This window comes from Lutjanus erythropterus, chromosome 10 (assembly GCF_056507025.1).
Source record: "Lutjanus erythropterus isolate fLutEry1 chromosome 10, fLutEry1.hap2, whole genome shotgun sequence".
Taxonomy (NCBI): domain Eukaryota; kingdom Metazoa; phylum Chordata; class Actinopteri; order Lutjaniformes; family Lutjanidae; genus Lutjanus; species Lutjanus erythropterus.
In genome coordinates this window covers 6082230-6097152 of record NC_139326.1, presented here as the reverse complement: position 1 = coordinate 6097152, position 14923 = coordinate 6082230, and the positions used below count along the sequence as shown (strand labels likewise).

Sequence of the window (14923 nt, the reverse complement as noted above, 5' to 3'; positions counted from 1 at the left end):
ATAGCATCACCTTAGCAAACTACAACATTAACATGCTTCTTATATGTTAATGGTATCAACAATAATAATCCAATTTAACAACCACTGACAGGGAGCATTCAACTACATAATGAGAACTTTTCAAACTTTACAGTGCTTTTTATCAGGAGTTATAGGAGTGACATTAAAAATAGTAAATCTGTAAAAATACAAAATAAATAAATATTGAAATATAAAGAGAAAAAAATAAGTAAAAATGTGGAAATATAAAGAAAAACAAATTCAACATATAAATAAGAATAGATAGAAAGTAAGAAAGAACATGGATAAAATCAAATGTTTAAAAATAACATTGCAAAATATACAGAAATATTCATATGTAAAAAAGCACTTGAACAGTGCTTAGAAGATTGATTTTCAGCGTTGTATGCGTTGATATGAGCTATAATAAGAACATTTCTTTATGCAAAAAAAAAGTATGACACGGATAAAACCTGTTTTTTTCCTTTTTGAAAACGACACGTAGTGTTTTTCTTTGTAAGTCAGTGATTCTCCGCCGGGGGGCGCTGATGCACCGAGCACAGCGGATGTCAGCCGCCATTAAATGTCAAGAAGAAGAAGCACAGGAGGCGCTAATGTAGCGGCTGTTGTTTTATACAATAGCGATATTGTTTACAAAGTATGCGGTAAAAAGTGAGTGATATCCTTTACGGAACATGTATTAAAACATATTAGTAAATTTTACAGATATTAAAACCACAAAAGATAAACGTTTTTTCGCACCAGTTCCTGTAGTGAAAGCATGCGCTTTTCATGCTAGCTAGCATTAGTTGCTCGCGAATGGTGTTGTCTATTTTTACTATAAACTTCTGCACCTGAATGTTGTTCTCTGTGTTAATTTAATGTGAACAGGTAACGTCGCTGAGTTGCCTTTTTCTGAGCATCATGGCCACTCAGAGAGTTCTCCCTCAGAGCAAAGAGACTCTGCTGCAGAACTACAACAAGAGACTAAAGGATGATATCAAGTCCATCCTGGACAACTTCACAGAAATCATCAAAACTGCAAAGGTACGCAGCTACTGTTTCTCTGTTATTCTACCACTTTCTCTGCACTTCTCCACCTGTTGTATGTGTATTACTTCTAACTGGAAGTCTGGAGATATTACAGCATAAATGCCTCCTGCTGTTACCAGCATCACTCTCATCTCCTGTCCTTTTATTTCTCTCAACTTATTGTCTCTTTGCCCTCCAAACACATAAATATATGTAATATTCTCACGCTGTTTTCCTTCTCCAGATAGAGGATGAGACACAGGTTTCCAGAGCAACCCAAGCGGAGCAGGACCATTATGAGATGCATGTTAGAGCAGCCAACATTGTAAGTATTCAAGCACAGTTGTCCAGAATAAACAATGCAATCAGTTGTTTTATTTTTTTTTAACTGTTCTTTGCTTAGGCACACTGTTAGTATTTTGTTTAGTAGGGAGAGGGAAATATGAGAGGTGGGGTCAGCAAGAGAGGGTTGCATCTGCTTCCAAAGCAGGGTAGCCTTTGAGTATTTCCGCACAGTAAAAGAAACTGAAATAGTGCGTCATGCTCAGCGTAGAGTGTCTCTCCTGCCAGGCTGCTTCAGTGCTGTAAGCCGAAGAGAGCCTCTGCTTCTACCACTGTTAGTTTTTTGGTTTGTGGTCATTTTCAGACTCGGTTGCTAAAGCTTATAGCCTGCCATGCCTTTGCTCTTGCTCTGTGTACAATGACACAGCTTTTCTGGGGGGCAGCCCTAATGTCTTTAGTCCAGAAACAGATACAGAAAACATTAGATGTCCGAATCAGTTCTCCTGTGTTGTTTCAGGTACGAGCCGGTGAGTCCCTGATGAAGCTGGTGTCTGATCTGAAGCAGTTCCTGATCCTGAATGACTTTCCCTCCGTGAACGACGCCATCAGCCTCCAGAATCAGCAGCTGCGCTCGCTGCAGGAGGAATGCGACAAGAAGCTCACGTCGCTCCGTGACGAGATCGCCATCGACCTGTATGAGCTAGAGGAAGAATATTACTCCTCCAGGTACAAGTAGGCTCATACTTGACCCCATCCCACCGCCCCTCTGTTGTCCCATGCCCAGCACCATGTACTGTCTCACCTTTACCATTCACTGCTGAGCTCAATGCAGAGTTTAGTTCTGCCAACATCTAAATGTGACACATTTTGGGTTGAATTTATCCCATCGTCATACCCAAACTGCACCATTCATCAACACAAAGCACTGCTGAGGGTTGTTGTGATGGAGCTCATCTCACTAAGTGACTTAATTTTGTTATTGGTTAGTAAGTGGAGAAGATTTTAGCATTAAAGGGGTATATAACTGAATATCGGCAGTGTAAATGTTTGGAGCCCTTGAACTACATGTATGTATTTTTGGGCTTTTGTTACACTTTAGTCATGCAGTATAAAAGTCAAAAGGATTTTCTGGTGATAAGGATTGATTTGTTGATCTTCTGCAGGGTTTGTTTGTAAATGGTGATCAGGCTCTCACAGCGTCCATTAGGTTTCAGAGAGGTCTTGACAAATATTGTCAGGGAGAAGATGCATGGTTTAGTGTAATGTAAGTAAAGAGACCTTTGCTCCTGTTTCATTTATAGCTAAAATATTTTAAATTTATCCATGGATGGACTGTTAGATGAATTTTTGAAGGCTTCTGGGGTTTGCAACACAAAAGTTTGTAGAGAAAGAAGAATTACACATTGAATGAACTAAAACTATCAGAATATAGATTTTTATAAATGTTTCATTGATTGAAGATTATTTATATGTAATATTTAAATCCTAATGTAACTCTGATGACCTATATCATAGATTTTAAGGATGGACTGTGGATGATTGTTCTGGTACAAACTGTAAAATTAGGCTATGTTCAGACTGCAAGTTTTTTGCTCATATGAGACTCAGATCTGTTTTTTTTTTGTTTTTTTTGTCTTAACAGTGTGAAGAGCAAAAGTCACATGGAATTTGATCTTTTTAATTCTGTTGTGGGACACTTTCATATGCGGTCCTAAATCAGACGCAGGTCTGATTTATTAGCAGTTCTACCTCAGTCTGAACAGTCATGCGTTTACATCCCTCACTTGCCTAAAGTGTCCTGCTGTAAGATTGGAGAGTGAAGAGGTGCTGACAGATGTAGTGTAAAGTAACCCTGGGCATCCTGAAATTTTGGATGAAAGCTGTTTCTGTGAAACTTTTCACATTACAATCCTACCACTCCTGGCTACGACTCCACATCCACACGCACCTCCTTACAAAAGTAGCACCCACTGCTCCACAAAAAGACAGAATTTAAAACTTGTCTCTCTGTTTCCAAAGCAGCAAATCCTTACCCACCATCTAGACCACAGCCGTCACATCAGCAGCATGCTCACAATTCAACGCCATTCACGCCACACTGAAGTGTCTGTATATATAGGATCTGCCTGTCCGTGCATTTGAAGCATCCACGTGCGTGGTGGGTGTGGATAAGCCAAACAGAGAAAGGAAAAGAGAGTGCCGTACAGCAAACAGATGTTGGCGTTCGGACCTGAGGGATTAAAGTATAGCAATAAAGTTGTCTGTTGGCAGAAAATGTACAGTTTGCCCACAATAACGCTACAGAAAAAGTTTAAGAAGTTATCGTGTTTGGTTTCTCAGCTGCTGGGTGAAGAGGGTCTGTCTGCTTAGGTTACAAATTGTGGATAAAATACATTTTCGGTGCCTTTTTACTGGGCATTTGTCACCAAATGAATGCTTCAGCTCGTGTTTACGCCCGTCAGACGCAGCTGAGGTGCTGATGTGAACAGCTGCATGGATTAAAATAAAGAGTGTTTCTGTTGAAGTCAAAAATGCATCAGAGTCGCTTGAGGTCACATTTAAAAATCTGGAACCAGCAAATGTTTGGCAATTTTGCTTTAAGAAATTATTAAAATATCTGGAAACTAATTTTCTTTCAATCGGCTAATCTTTTCAGCTCCATATGAAGTGTTGTTGTTCTACTGTGCATGTGGGTCATTTCAGGACCGTGACCAGCTCACACTGGAATCTTTATTGGCCACATTTACATCATAATGTCAACAAAAAAATCTTATCTGAGCAGTAAATCTGAACTGAGGCACTGAGGCTTGCAGTGTGAACGTAGCCTGAGACACGACTGTTTGTTATTTATTCAAGGTCAAATCAAAAAGATTTTCTGTAAAAGCAGTTAGGTTCTTTTAAATTGATTCCGTCCCCCAAGTGACTCAAGCTGTAACCATGAATACCATCACACACAGAGTGGTTGTACATGGTTGTACATGTGTACCAGTTTGTGATCAGTTTGTCCCAGCTGTTCCAACAGACCCAGAATGATTAAGAAATAAAGTAGAGACAAAACACTTTGGTAGTTTGTCTTGTTTTCTGTGAGAACGTATTAAGAAGTGTCTCTCAGTCCTGTTTGGAGCATGCTGGGTGTGGGCCTTCCTTCCTCGCTGCACTCGCTCTGCTTTCTCCTCCATCAGCAACTAATTGCACCTTTTGCTGAACTTAAAATCACCAATTAATAAGTCACCCCTCTGACTGCAGTATCTAGTTGATAAACAGCTGGTTTATGCGTTGATTCCAGTGCTTCTGCATAACCTCCATCCTTCTATCGTATGTGTGCCCTCATGTGCTCCTCTATGTGTATGAATGTGCTTATTCTGACCTCCTGCTCTTGTCTGCTCCTCTCTTTCTGTGCTGCGCTGATTCTTTGCCTCCTACTGGTTTCCGCTCCACAAAGCTACAGTCAGTGGGACAGCACTGATCTGCCGCTGTGCGAGGCCTACCGCCGCCGAGACAGCTGGGCCTCCCCGGGCAGCAGCTGCAGCTCTACCCAGGGGGACCGAGAGGACGTGGAGGGACCTCCTTCACAGGAGACAAACCCCCAACACCACCTCAACGGACACGGGACGTCCTCTATAGAGAAACCATGAGGGGGAGAGTGGACACTTAGTGGAACACGTGTGCTCAGTTTGGACTTTAAGTGGTTTCATTTAGTTTCCATTAGACATTATGAACTAGTGTCTGATTACATCTGCCACTGTGTAGTGGACTGAAACTTTAGTATTAAGGATTTCTTTTGCATAAACAGGTATTAAAGGAAAAGAGTAAAATAAAACTTTACTAAACAAAAAATACTTGAAAAGCTCATTGGACAGCCCCTCCAGGTTTTTGCAGGCTTTTTCTCATGTTGAAGCCTAAAATGCCTGATTTTATGGCAGCTTTACTAAAACAAAAAATGTGATGCATGCTGCAATGTTTTTAAGCGTTTTCTGCCATGAAATTGTGGGAGCAAGTGAAACTTGCAACTTGTCCTGAGAAAAATTAAACTACTCTCTGTTCTGAGTAACCTTACCAAAAAGGCTCAGGATTACAAAAAATCTTACAAAATATATAAAGCTGCAATTATTAATCGATTATCAAATTAATTGTAAACTATTTTTGGTAACTGATTGGTCGGAGTCATTTTTTTAAGGCAAAAAAAGTCAGGATTCTCTGATTTCAGCTTCTTGAATGTGAATATTTTACGGTTTCTTTACTCCTGTATGACAGTAAACTGAATGTCTTTGGCTTGTGGACAAAACAAGACATGAGGACATTGGGAAAAACTGATCAACATGTTTTTACCACTTTTATAGATCAAGCAACTAATCATGAAAATATTCCCTATTGCCCTAAAAATATGCTTTTCTTGTAAAAAAAAAAAAAAAAAAAAAAGAAAAAAAATATGTGCACCTGGGGGTTCTGCACAAGGAAGCAAAATGTTTTTGCCACTCAGACTCAGTCAAAACAGCACAAAGGATGAATTGACAAACCTTGTGTTTTTTTCAGCACCCGTGACAAACTAAAAACACTAAATAATAAAACATTGAGTTGGTTCACTTAGACTTACACGTATGACGTTTGTGCAGGGGTCTGCTGAGATTGGTGGAACTCCTGGGAACCTACGATGATAGTCTATCATCTAAAACTCATTAGATATGAACCTCTCATCAGACACTGACTTACATACTGTATATTCAAGTCTGGATTAAAGTACAATATGCTGACAACTGAATTTTTAGTGTACCTTTGCTGCATTTAAACATTTTTTATATTCTTATGTTGGACTTGGTTTAAGTATTGAATATGAGTGTATGTTCTTAGATTTGTTTAGTATGACTTTTGTAATGTTTTATTTCTGTTTTTTTTTTTTTCTCATCCAAGCACTGGTCACATTAAAGAACAACTTAAGTCCTGTGGTCTAGTTTTTATTTATAAAAAACATTTAACAGTGAACTAAAAAGCAAAGTCTCTCACGAATCAGAGCAGGAGGAAGAACACTCAGCTTGGTCCTCAGACAATCCTGAGCCACATGTTTTTGTCAATGATGTGAAATTTTCCTTTAACGTTACAGATATCAAAGCAAATGTACTGAATACAGATCACCACAGGGAGCTATTTACAATCTTTACAAACTACAACACTGTCCTGGAAGTCCAGTCTGCTCATCTGGAGGCTTCATCTTTTATAAAGATGGACATGAAGTTGATTAAGTTATCCTTTAAAAAAAACATTCAGCTCCTCAATATCGTCGATTCATCTTCTTGAACTTCTCATAGTGGTAGTCATCTGTGGCCTTTTCGTTGTTTGGACGTTTGCGGTAGTTGGGTGGTGACGATGCTGTGGAGGAACAGATGAAGGTATAAATCAGATTATAGGACAACCAACTACTCCACTGTTTATGTGAACAATGGGCCTCACGCAAAAACATTTTGTCTTAATTTTCTCATACAGAAGGCTTGTATGAGTCTGCCACCTCAGATTCAACACGCCTTAACTTCAGATGACTGTAAATTACCCTCGTAAACATGAATGCCTCCTGTGTGTGTCTTTGAGTGCATGTTTATGAGAAATTTGTTCAATTAACAGCCCAATAATATTATACAAGGTTACACATCCTGCCCCATGTGTTAGGAAGAGTTCAATCATAAAAACATCCTCAAAGAGTAAAAAGAAGAACGTGTTGGAGATTGAGGTCCTGCTTTGAGAGAGCCAGTCGATTATTTTAATAGTGCCAGCAGTGGAATTAAGGGACCTGCTAAAGCCAGTAAAGAGTGCTGTTTATGCTGTGTCACCTAAGGGTCGTACTGTCTCTGATATAAAGAACTGGTTTCATATGAAAATGGCTTTAAAAAAAACATCTATAGCAAGGTGATCGCTGACTGCAACGGGAAGAGGAAGTCAATCAGAGAGGTGGACGGACTGTTGTGCCATAATACAGTGATTTTCATAGTGGGGGCCTCAGCAAAATGGCAATTTTTTTTTTTTTATTTTATATATCGGAATCTTAATTTCCGTGTCCATCTTTCTAATTGCCTGCCAATAAAAACATCATTCATACTATCAGTGTTGACCTGGGATGTCACACAACTCTGCTCCTGAAAGCTGACTCATTAAAAAAAAACAACACGTTTTTGAAAAGAAAAAGACAAGCAGCAACTTGGACATGAAGACCAACACGCCTGATACTGATGCTAGTAGCCAATTTAAATTAGTAAACAATGTCATCAGGCTATATGGATAAATACAGTATTATATTATAATTTAAACTTTAGAGTTAAACAGACTAATGTTGCCTGAGAGAAAATTAAAAATAGAACAAAGTTCTGAGGTGTGAATCACTCGTACAAACCAGTTAAGAACTAATCTGTTTGTATGTGTGGTTCTTTCATGAGAGTGTGGCTGTGCAGTGTCTTACCCTCTGGACCTGGTTTCTCAGTGTCTCCCACACGCAGCGGCCTCGCTTTAGGCTCTTCTCTGTGTCGGTGGTGCCGCTGTGGTGCATTCACGTCCTCATGGTAGACTGAGAAAAGACATTTACAAATTTAATCAACCTCTCACCTCTTATTACCTTCTGGTATCCTCTCACCATTTAAACCCCTTTGCTTACAGACTGACAGAACTCACAGCGGTTGTGTTGGACGTAGTTGACAGCGATGTTGGTGGGTACAAATGATGTGCCGTGGTCTTTTTTCTTGTTCCTTTGTTCTGCCAGGAGTTTGGCTTTTGCCTCCTCTGTGAAGATGATGTTCTTTATCTTTGCACTGGGAAAGAAATGACAGAAACCGGATGTCAGCCTATTTTTCTCAATTGCAGAAAAAGACAACTCTTGAAGAGTCCAAAAGATAAATCTACAGGATGATTTTGAAAACCTTCATTACGTACTCAATGCCAAGATCGACTTCAGGAATCCCGCTCAGCATCTGATTGGACAACATCTCCTCTGTCTTCTTGGCAGAATTGACTCGGATGTTCTCAGGAAGCTCGTACAGGTGATCCTCTGCATTCTTCACCTTAACTTTCTGCTCCTCAGCTTCCACCAAACCCTTCTTCTTTTTCAGCTCTGTCTCAATATATTTCATCCTGTGAGGACAAGTTCATGGAAAAGAATTCTAGAAAGCACGTTGTAAAAAACAAATTAATAAACAGATGTTGTAGTCAAGGTTCTGGGTGAACCTTTTTACCTAATGTGTATGTCTGTATGTGACAAGTGAAAAAAATCAGACATACATGTCCGCATCCTCGTCTCTTCTGTTAGTTTCAGCAGAAAAGGACGTGCCCAGGTTGAGGTCCGTCTCGTCTTCTGTCCTGCATGTTGGACAGAGGTCATCAGTGTCATATGTGAGACATTTTTCATTTTGTAATGACACACCAGTAGATATAAAATACATTAATAGCATTGCATCAAAATAATTAAAGCAGTCACAGATTTACTTACATGTCCCTATTCCTGTCTTTCACTTTCTTCATGTCAACAACTCCTCCAGTCTTCAGTTTAAACGGGTCATTCTGTAAGAAATGTTTATTTGAATGATGAAGCAACAATCGCTATAGTTGCAGCTGATTCAGCTCAAAGTCATGCAGAGGTTACGTTATTCTAAAGTAGAACTGCAACAATTGGTCGATTAATCCATAAAAAGAAAAAAAATGAAACTGCCCACTACTTTGATGATCAATTAATCATTTCAGCCATTTTTCAAGCAAAAATGTCAAACAATTAATTTTTGAATGTGGGTTGTGGTTTTTGTTTGTTTGAAGATGTTATACTTTTTTGTTTGTGTAATAAAAGGTTAAATATAATAAGAGCACACACATATTCCGGGTGAGCAAAATAAATTAATATTTAACAAAGTCACTTACATCAATTTCTGCCTCTGGCGGCAGTTTCTCTCCTACCAAGAGGGCGGTCACACTAAACAAAAGAGAAATCTGAATATCAATTCATATCTCATGCTATACCTCAAAGAATGTAACTTTTTAAACGTTTTCATTTCTTGAGAAACAGCATCACAAGTGTTACGTTCACGTTACCTGACTCCGGTCTGTCGTTTCCGTAAACTCTGAAGCTCTTTAGCCTCCTCTAATTTTGATCTAAAGGACCAAGAAATACATAGAAATAAAATGACATTAGCTAAAAATATATAAAACACCTAAGACAAAACAGAGGCTTTAAAACTTTGATAGAGCAGTTAGCTACGTTAGCTAGCGTTACGTTTATGTGGCGTTTTTGTTCATGTTAGAGTCTCAGTAAAGTTCTGTACCTGACTTCTTCTGTGGTCTCATCCTCCTCCTCATCTGACGAGTCTTGTCTCCTCCTAAAGTTTTTACCACTCGGCATTTTTAATGCTGATCAATATTATTTCAGAGATTTCACAAAATTGCGTTTGACCACAGCAAATGGTTACAGACGTGCAGGGGGGAAATTTAGGAGACGTACAATAATATTGCGTCACTTCCGCAATTAGGACAGATAATTTCCGCTCCTTTTAGATAATCATAACAAACATGGCGACTTACAGGCAGGTCGGCAGGTTGTTGGGTATTGCAGCAAGACTTTCGCGTCCGTAAGTTTACCTGTTTGTCAGTTGTGACAGTGTTGTGTCCTCGCATTTGTCTTTTTAATGCTTGTGTGATGTTTCGATCTCTAACGTACCAGAGTCCAGCAGACGTTAAATGTTAACAGCTAACAGGTTAGCTTAGCCGGCTAAGTTGCAGAGTGACGCAGGATGATTATTAGCTAACAGAAGCGTGATGTGATAAATGCGTCGTTTCTTGTTTTGACTTTAGATAATCTAGATAATTTTTTACACTGGTCAACCACAATAGAAAAATATTATATCTTATTTTTTAAAGTCAAAGTTAGTTATTTATAACGCTACACTGCTCTTTTATAACAGCACCCCCCATATATAACTATTGTGTGGAAATGTAGGGAAATGCTTACAAGAAGAGCCATAAATTTTAAATATTTGGTGGGGTTTAAATCATGCAACTTAAAAGGCAAAAACAACAACAACAAAAACAAAAAACATTCCCTTTGGTATCCGAGAACTAATACTAGTAAATATTGCTTTCCTGTTTTAATTAAGTTAAATGTTCGTATAAATCGAGCCACACAACCCCGAGTCCATGTGTAAAACTGTTCTACATCTCTCAAGTTTCATCGGGCTGAAAATCAATAGAAAGCCCTGCCACAAATTTAATGATAAGTGGGTTTAAGTTTTCTGGACTCTCCTGTGTAGCTCTGATTTTATGTTTAGACTTGTTGAAAAATAAACCCTGCAAGTCACAATTATCTCTCTAGTAATTTAGTATCCTCATTGCACACATTTCATATACAGTTATGTCACATAATTATGTATTTCTTATGATTGAATTTAGACCTAACAGTGAGGGATGTTTGGTGTCTTGGTTAAGACTTTTTGTTTGCACTGTATTAAACCAGATATTTATCTATATGGGAAGGTCAGGACATCCATCCATTATCTATACTAACATGACCTGAAATGTGCTTTTCCCTTGCCAAGGACAAGATAAATGATGACTAATATGTGCTGCATGAGTCATTGCAGGACTTGTTTACTCATTGCCTCATGTCACAATTTGTATTACTTCTGCTAAACTGGAATTATGTGTTGTGCACAGAAGAGCTTTAGTAGATTGGTCTTACTCAACAGGTTCGTGTTGGAATCTGTTACTGCCACGTCCACAAGTGGGAGGGAGGAATGAATCAGGCCTGCATGAGAACTTAATAATCAGATTTTTAGCAGCATGGACTTGTTAATGACGTGATTTTTTGCTGTTACAACCAATGGTGGAAAGTAGTGATTAAGTACAATTTTAAGGTACAGTACTTGTACCTTACTTCAATATTTCCATTTTCTGCTGCTTTGCTACTCCACTAAAACTCAGAGGAAAGTTTTGTATTTTTTACCCCACTACACTTTTATAATAATCTTAATTACAAGTCACTTTACAGACAAAACATAATTAGAGCTCACACTTGTAGTCCATTAAACAACAGTCAGTAGGGCTGGGCAATATATCAATATATCATATCGATATCATGATGTGAGACTGACATTGTCTTAGGTTTTGGATATTGTTATGTTGTGATATGGCATAAATTTCACCTTTTCTGGGTTTTCAAGGTGCATTACATGAAGGTGAAAGTCATTCAGCCTTATGAGTCTTTTTACTTTGGATAATTTGCGTATATTTTTTGCTGGTTTAGAACTGGTTTTGGTCTCCAGCTGCTGCACTGTGGCTACCCATTGCTTGACCTTTATATTTAATACATTTCTGATAGCAGGAGTTTTACCTGAGTGTTTCTTCACTGTGGTGTTGCTAATTTTACTCAAGTAAAATATTTGAGTATTTCTTCGACCTCTGGTAATAACCTTTTGAATCTGTCTTATGTGTTGTCTCAGTGTTGTCGGCAGTGGATATCAGAGCGCTGGATTACACTGGCCTTCACATAACACAGGGGTCTCGGACAGATGGCCTCAAAACCCCCACTGGGTTGTCCCTGGTTTGTATACCTGCTGCAGAATCATTGTGGCCCTTAAATTTGGAGAAAATTCTACATAATATCTTGTGCTTTGCATTTTATCTCTTTCCAGGAAGGACCATGTTTGTGCAGACGCAGGACACACCAAATCCAAACAGTCTAAAGTTTCTGCCTGGTCGCACAGTTCTTGAAACAGGAACTATGAATTTTGCCAGTCCTCGTGACGCACACTGCTCACCCTTAGCCAGGTACATGACGTCTTAAATGCAAGGTTACTGAAGAGGGAGTAATAAATCACTGTCATAGCAGGTATTGTGACCTGGCATCGTAGGGACAACACATCTTTGAACAATAACATCAATGTTGGCTATGTTCCACTGTTACACAGCTAAATGGAATGCGGCCATTCTTCTATTATTAGTTATCCTGTGCAGCAAGTCCAGTGTGAAGATTTATTCACCTGCTGTACCAGTAGCGTGAGAGCCGAAGCATTGTCAGCACAGAAATAGCAGTAAGACGTCTTGAGCGTCCCTCAGGTCGTCCTTGAGTCTGCAAGCAACGTCCTTAAAGCTGAGCATACTGTTCCTCTGCATATCTGTCCAATCCAGTGCTTACAAATGTGAAACACAGTGTGTCCTCCAGTGCAGATTCTGTTACTGTGGTTGTGTGTCTGAGCTACAAAATAAGCTTTGAATCATTCAAATAGTGTACAGCAGTCCTGATCAATTACTTTTTTTAGAAGGGGCAGATTTGAAAAAAAGTGACATGCCAAGTGACTGGACGTTTTCATTTCCTATGTCTGACCTGTAAATTTATTAAATTTAAATGTTTCATGTTGTTTAACACCTGTTTTATTTATTTTTTTAATTCACCTCCTTATTTTTCATCTTTGGAAAAGAAACATAATGTGCCACATTACAAGGAAAAAGGGAAAGCACCTTTTGTTATGCTAGATTAGATATAGCTTGTTTTAATAAACACAGTGTTGCATTTAATATATTTTTTCATTAAGTTTAACTCTCCTAAATTCCCTCTGCTTAAACAGGTTAAAACTTTTTAATAAATTATGTGTGTCAACAACACACAGACTAATAAAATGATGATCTCCTTATAAACAGTATAAACACTACATGACGTACGTAAGCAATCGAGACCATCAGAGTGAAGATCTGCTACTTCTGTGTAGTTGTTCTTTATGTGTGTCACCGTCTCCTTGAAATCAGATGAAACAGCCTGTGTTTACATTTTCACAAGCAAAATTTAAAGGGAAGAAAGATAAGGAGGTTTTAATTTGGTTAGTTTGCATTTTGTGGAAACACTGCTTTTCTTTACAGGGGCCTCCACAATCAACAAAATACAAACGTTCCTTGGAGAAGCTTTAAGCATAATATCTAGTATTGGTTCAGCTTGTATAGCCTCGTTTTTTTTTATATTTCAAAACAGTTTCAAATGTTTTAAGTGTCAAACTAATGTTACAATTCGTCCCAAATATAACTAAACTTCAGTAATGTTTTGTGTTGATTTCAGACAGCTGTTCAGGATCGATGGGGTCAAAGGTGTGCTCCTGGGCCCCGACTTTATCACCGTATCAAAGGTAAAACCGGGTCCAGCTGATATATAATTTATAGTAAAGCATGTTGTAATGTTGTTGCTTTGAAAAACTTGTTTCCGTCCTCTCCTCATGTAGTCTGATTCAAATATGGAGTGGAAGGTAATCAAGCCTGATGTATTTGCTGCCATTATGGACTTTTTCACTTCTGGACTTCCTGTTGTCAATGAGGACAGCAAACCCAGTGCGGACACAGGTACGGACGTCAGCCAGCTCTGCAAAAAAACAATGAGATTAACAGAACTGGTAGGACAAGTTGATTGTGCTAAGGAATCTCCACTTGTCTTTTCAGCACCATCGGATGATGACGATGAAGTAGTTGCAATGATCAAAGAACTCCTGGATACTAGAATAAGGTAGCCGCTTGTGAAGATGCGCTCTAATATCAGCGTTACCATGGCTGTCTGTCCTTTTTCCAAATTTTTTGATGTTCTTTTTTCCCTCAGGCCCACAGTGCAGGAGGATGGTGGTGATGTTCTGTATCGGGGGTTTGAAGACGGCATTGTTAAACTGAAGCTGCAGGGCTCCTGCACCAGTTGTCCCAGTTCCATTATTACTTTGAAGAATGGAATTCAAAACATGCTGCAGTTTTACGTCCCCGAAGTTGAATCAGTGGAGCAGGTTTGTTCGGCCAGAGGACACAATATTTTCAATTTCACCTTGTTATGGTTCATAGTTAAGGCAATCAGAAAACTTTACCTGACAAATAAAATAATAATGACCATAGTAATAATGTCATACAAATAATTTCAGTTAATTATTTGTCTTATTCTGTTCATTTTATGCTACTGTTCTAGCACAAGCCGAGTCCACTTTCTGTTTTTGTTTTAGGCTTTGTAAACAAAAATTGCATAGGGCAGATGTGACACAAATTATAACTTCAGTATACAAAATGTGTTACTGAAATATAGTTTAAATATACTGAAATACTGACAATGACAGGTCCCAGTAATAACAATAAACTAGGGTTGCAACTAATGGTTATTCTTGTTTTAGCAATTTGTTGTTTGGTCTATAAATATCAGAAAATGGTGAAAAATGCAGATCACTTTCCCACATCCTAAGATGATGTCCTCACTTATCTTGTTTTGCTCTTTTTTTCCCCAAAGGTGAAAGATGAGGAGGAAGAGAAGGCTGCTCAAGCTTGAACTACACTGAAACTAGAACCACATTTCCACATTCCTCACCCCCCCCCCCCCCCCCCCCCCCCCCTACTATTATGCAAAGCCATAGTTGCAAAGAAATGACTTGGTGTATAGCTAGGGCTGGGTATCAGTATTCAAAATAACCCAGTACCATGTAGTATCAAAACATCTCTAGTCAAACAATACCTGCATTTGATCCTTTTTATACCCAGATCTAAAAAAAAAAAAGACTGTGATTTTGTTTGCAGCCAGTCACAACAAGCGTTCTTTGATTTGATGTGACATGTGATTGGTCCACTTTTGGCAGGTAGTTGGCAGTTC

At 38.7% G+C, this 14923-nt stretch overlaps 3 protein-coding genes across 3 annotated transcripts; 2 read left to right on the top strand and 1 right to left on the bottom strand.

The window, feature by feature from the left end:
• Window positions 1–543: 543 nt before the first annotated feature.
• med22 (mediator complex subunit 22) lies at window positions 544–5151 on the top strand. Its single transcript, XM_084728036.1, has 5 exons — window positions 544–672; window positions 892–1047; window positions 1277–1357; window positions 1832–2040; window positions 4757–5151. The coding sequence occupies exons 2-5, from the start codon at window positions 925–927 to the stop codon at window positions 4947–4949; spliced, it is 606 nt and encodes a 201-aa protein (XP_084584162.1). The 5' UTR covers window positions 544–672; window positions 892–924; the 3' UTR covers window positions 4950–5151.
• Window positions 5152–6487: 1336 nt separating this feature from the next.
• Window positions 6488–9776, bottom strand: c10h9orf78 (chromosome 10 C9orf78 homolog). The gene is made up of 9 exons (XM_084728034.1): window positions 9600–9776; window positions 9370–9429; window positions 9199–9250; window positions 8777–8847; window positions 8569–8646; window positions 8224–8421; window positions 7966–8102; window positions 7757–7861; window positions 6488–6678 (listed from the first exon to the last, which is right to left on the bottom strand). The coding sequence occupies exons 1-9, from the start codon at window positions 9674–9676 to the stop codon at window positions 6581–6583; spliced, it is 876 nt and encodes a 291-aa protein (XP_084584160.1). The 5' UTR covers window positions 9677–9776; the 3' UTR covers window positions 6488–6580.
• Window positions 9750–14657, top strand: nfu1 (NFU1 iron-sulfur cluster scaffold homolog (S. cerevisiae)). Its single transcript, XM_084728035.1, has 8 exons — window positions 9750–9902; window positions 11769–11869; window positions 11961–12096; window positions 13376–13442; window positions 13536–13653; window positions 13750–13813; window positions 13904–14078; window positions 14567–14657. Exons 1-8 carry the CDS (start codon window positions 9844–9846, stop codon window positions 14603–14605), a joined length of 759 nt encoding a protein of 252 aa, XP_084584161.1. The 5' UTR covers window positions 9750–9843; the 3' UTR covers window positions 14606–14657.
• The last annotated feature ends 266 nt before the right edge of the window (window positions 14658–14923 follow it).

Bases quoted from the DNA above. Each gene is read 5' to 3' on its own strand.
- med22 (XM_084728036.1), top strand. From the start codon at position 925: ATGGCCACTCAGAGAGTTCTCCCTCAGAGCAAAGAGACTCTGCTGCAG. The intron at 1,048-1,276 runs GTACGCAGCTAC...TTCCTTCTCCAG, and splicing joins AAATCATCAAAACTGCAAAG to ATAGAGGATGAGACACAGGT. The intron at 2,041-4,756 runs GTACAAGTAGGC...CGCTCCACAAAG, and splicing joins GAAGAATATTACTCCTCCAG to CTACAGTCAGTGGGACAGCA.
- c10h9orf78 (XM_084728034.1), bottom strand. From the start codon at position 9,676: ATGCCGAGTGGTAAAAACTTTAGGAGGAGACAAGACTCGTCAGATGAG. The intron at 9,430-9,599 runs GTACAGAACTTT...TTGGTCCTTTAG, and splicing joins GAGACCACAGAAGAAGTCAG to ATCAAAATTAGAGGAGGCTA. The intron at 8,848-9,198 runs GTAAGTGACTTT...CATTTCTTACAG, and splicing joins CGCCAGAGGCAGAAATTGAT to AATGACCCGTTTAAACTGAA.
- nfu1 (XM_084728035.1), top strand. From the start codon at position 9,844: ATGGCGACTTACAGGCAGGTCGGCAGGTTGTTGGGTATTGCAGCAAGA. The intron at 12,097-13,375 runs GTACATGACGTC...TGTTGATTTCAG, and splicing joins CACTGCTCACCCTTAGCCAG to ACAGCTGTTCAGGATCGATG. The intron at 13,814-13,903 runs GTAGCCGCTTGT...TTTTTCCCTCAG, and splicing joins CTCCTGGATACTAGAATAAG to GCCCACAGTGCAGGAGGATG.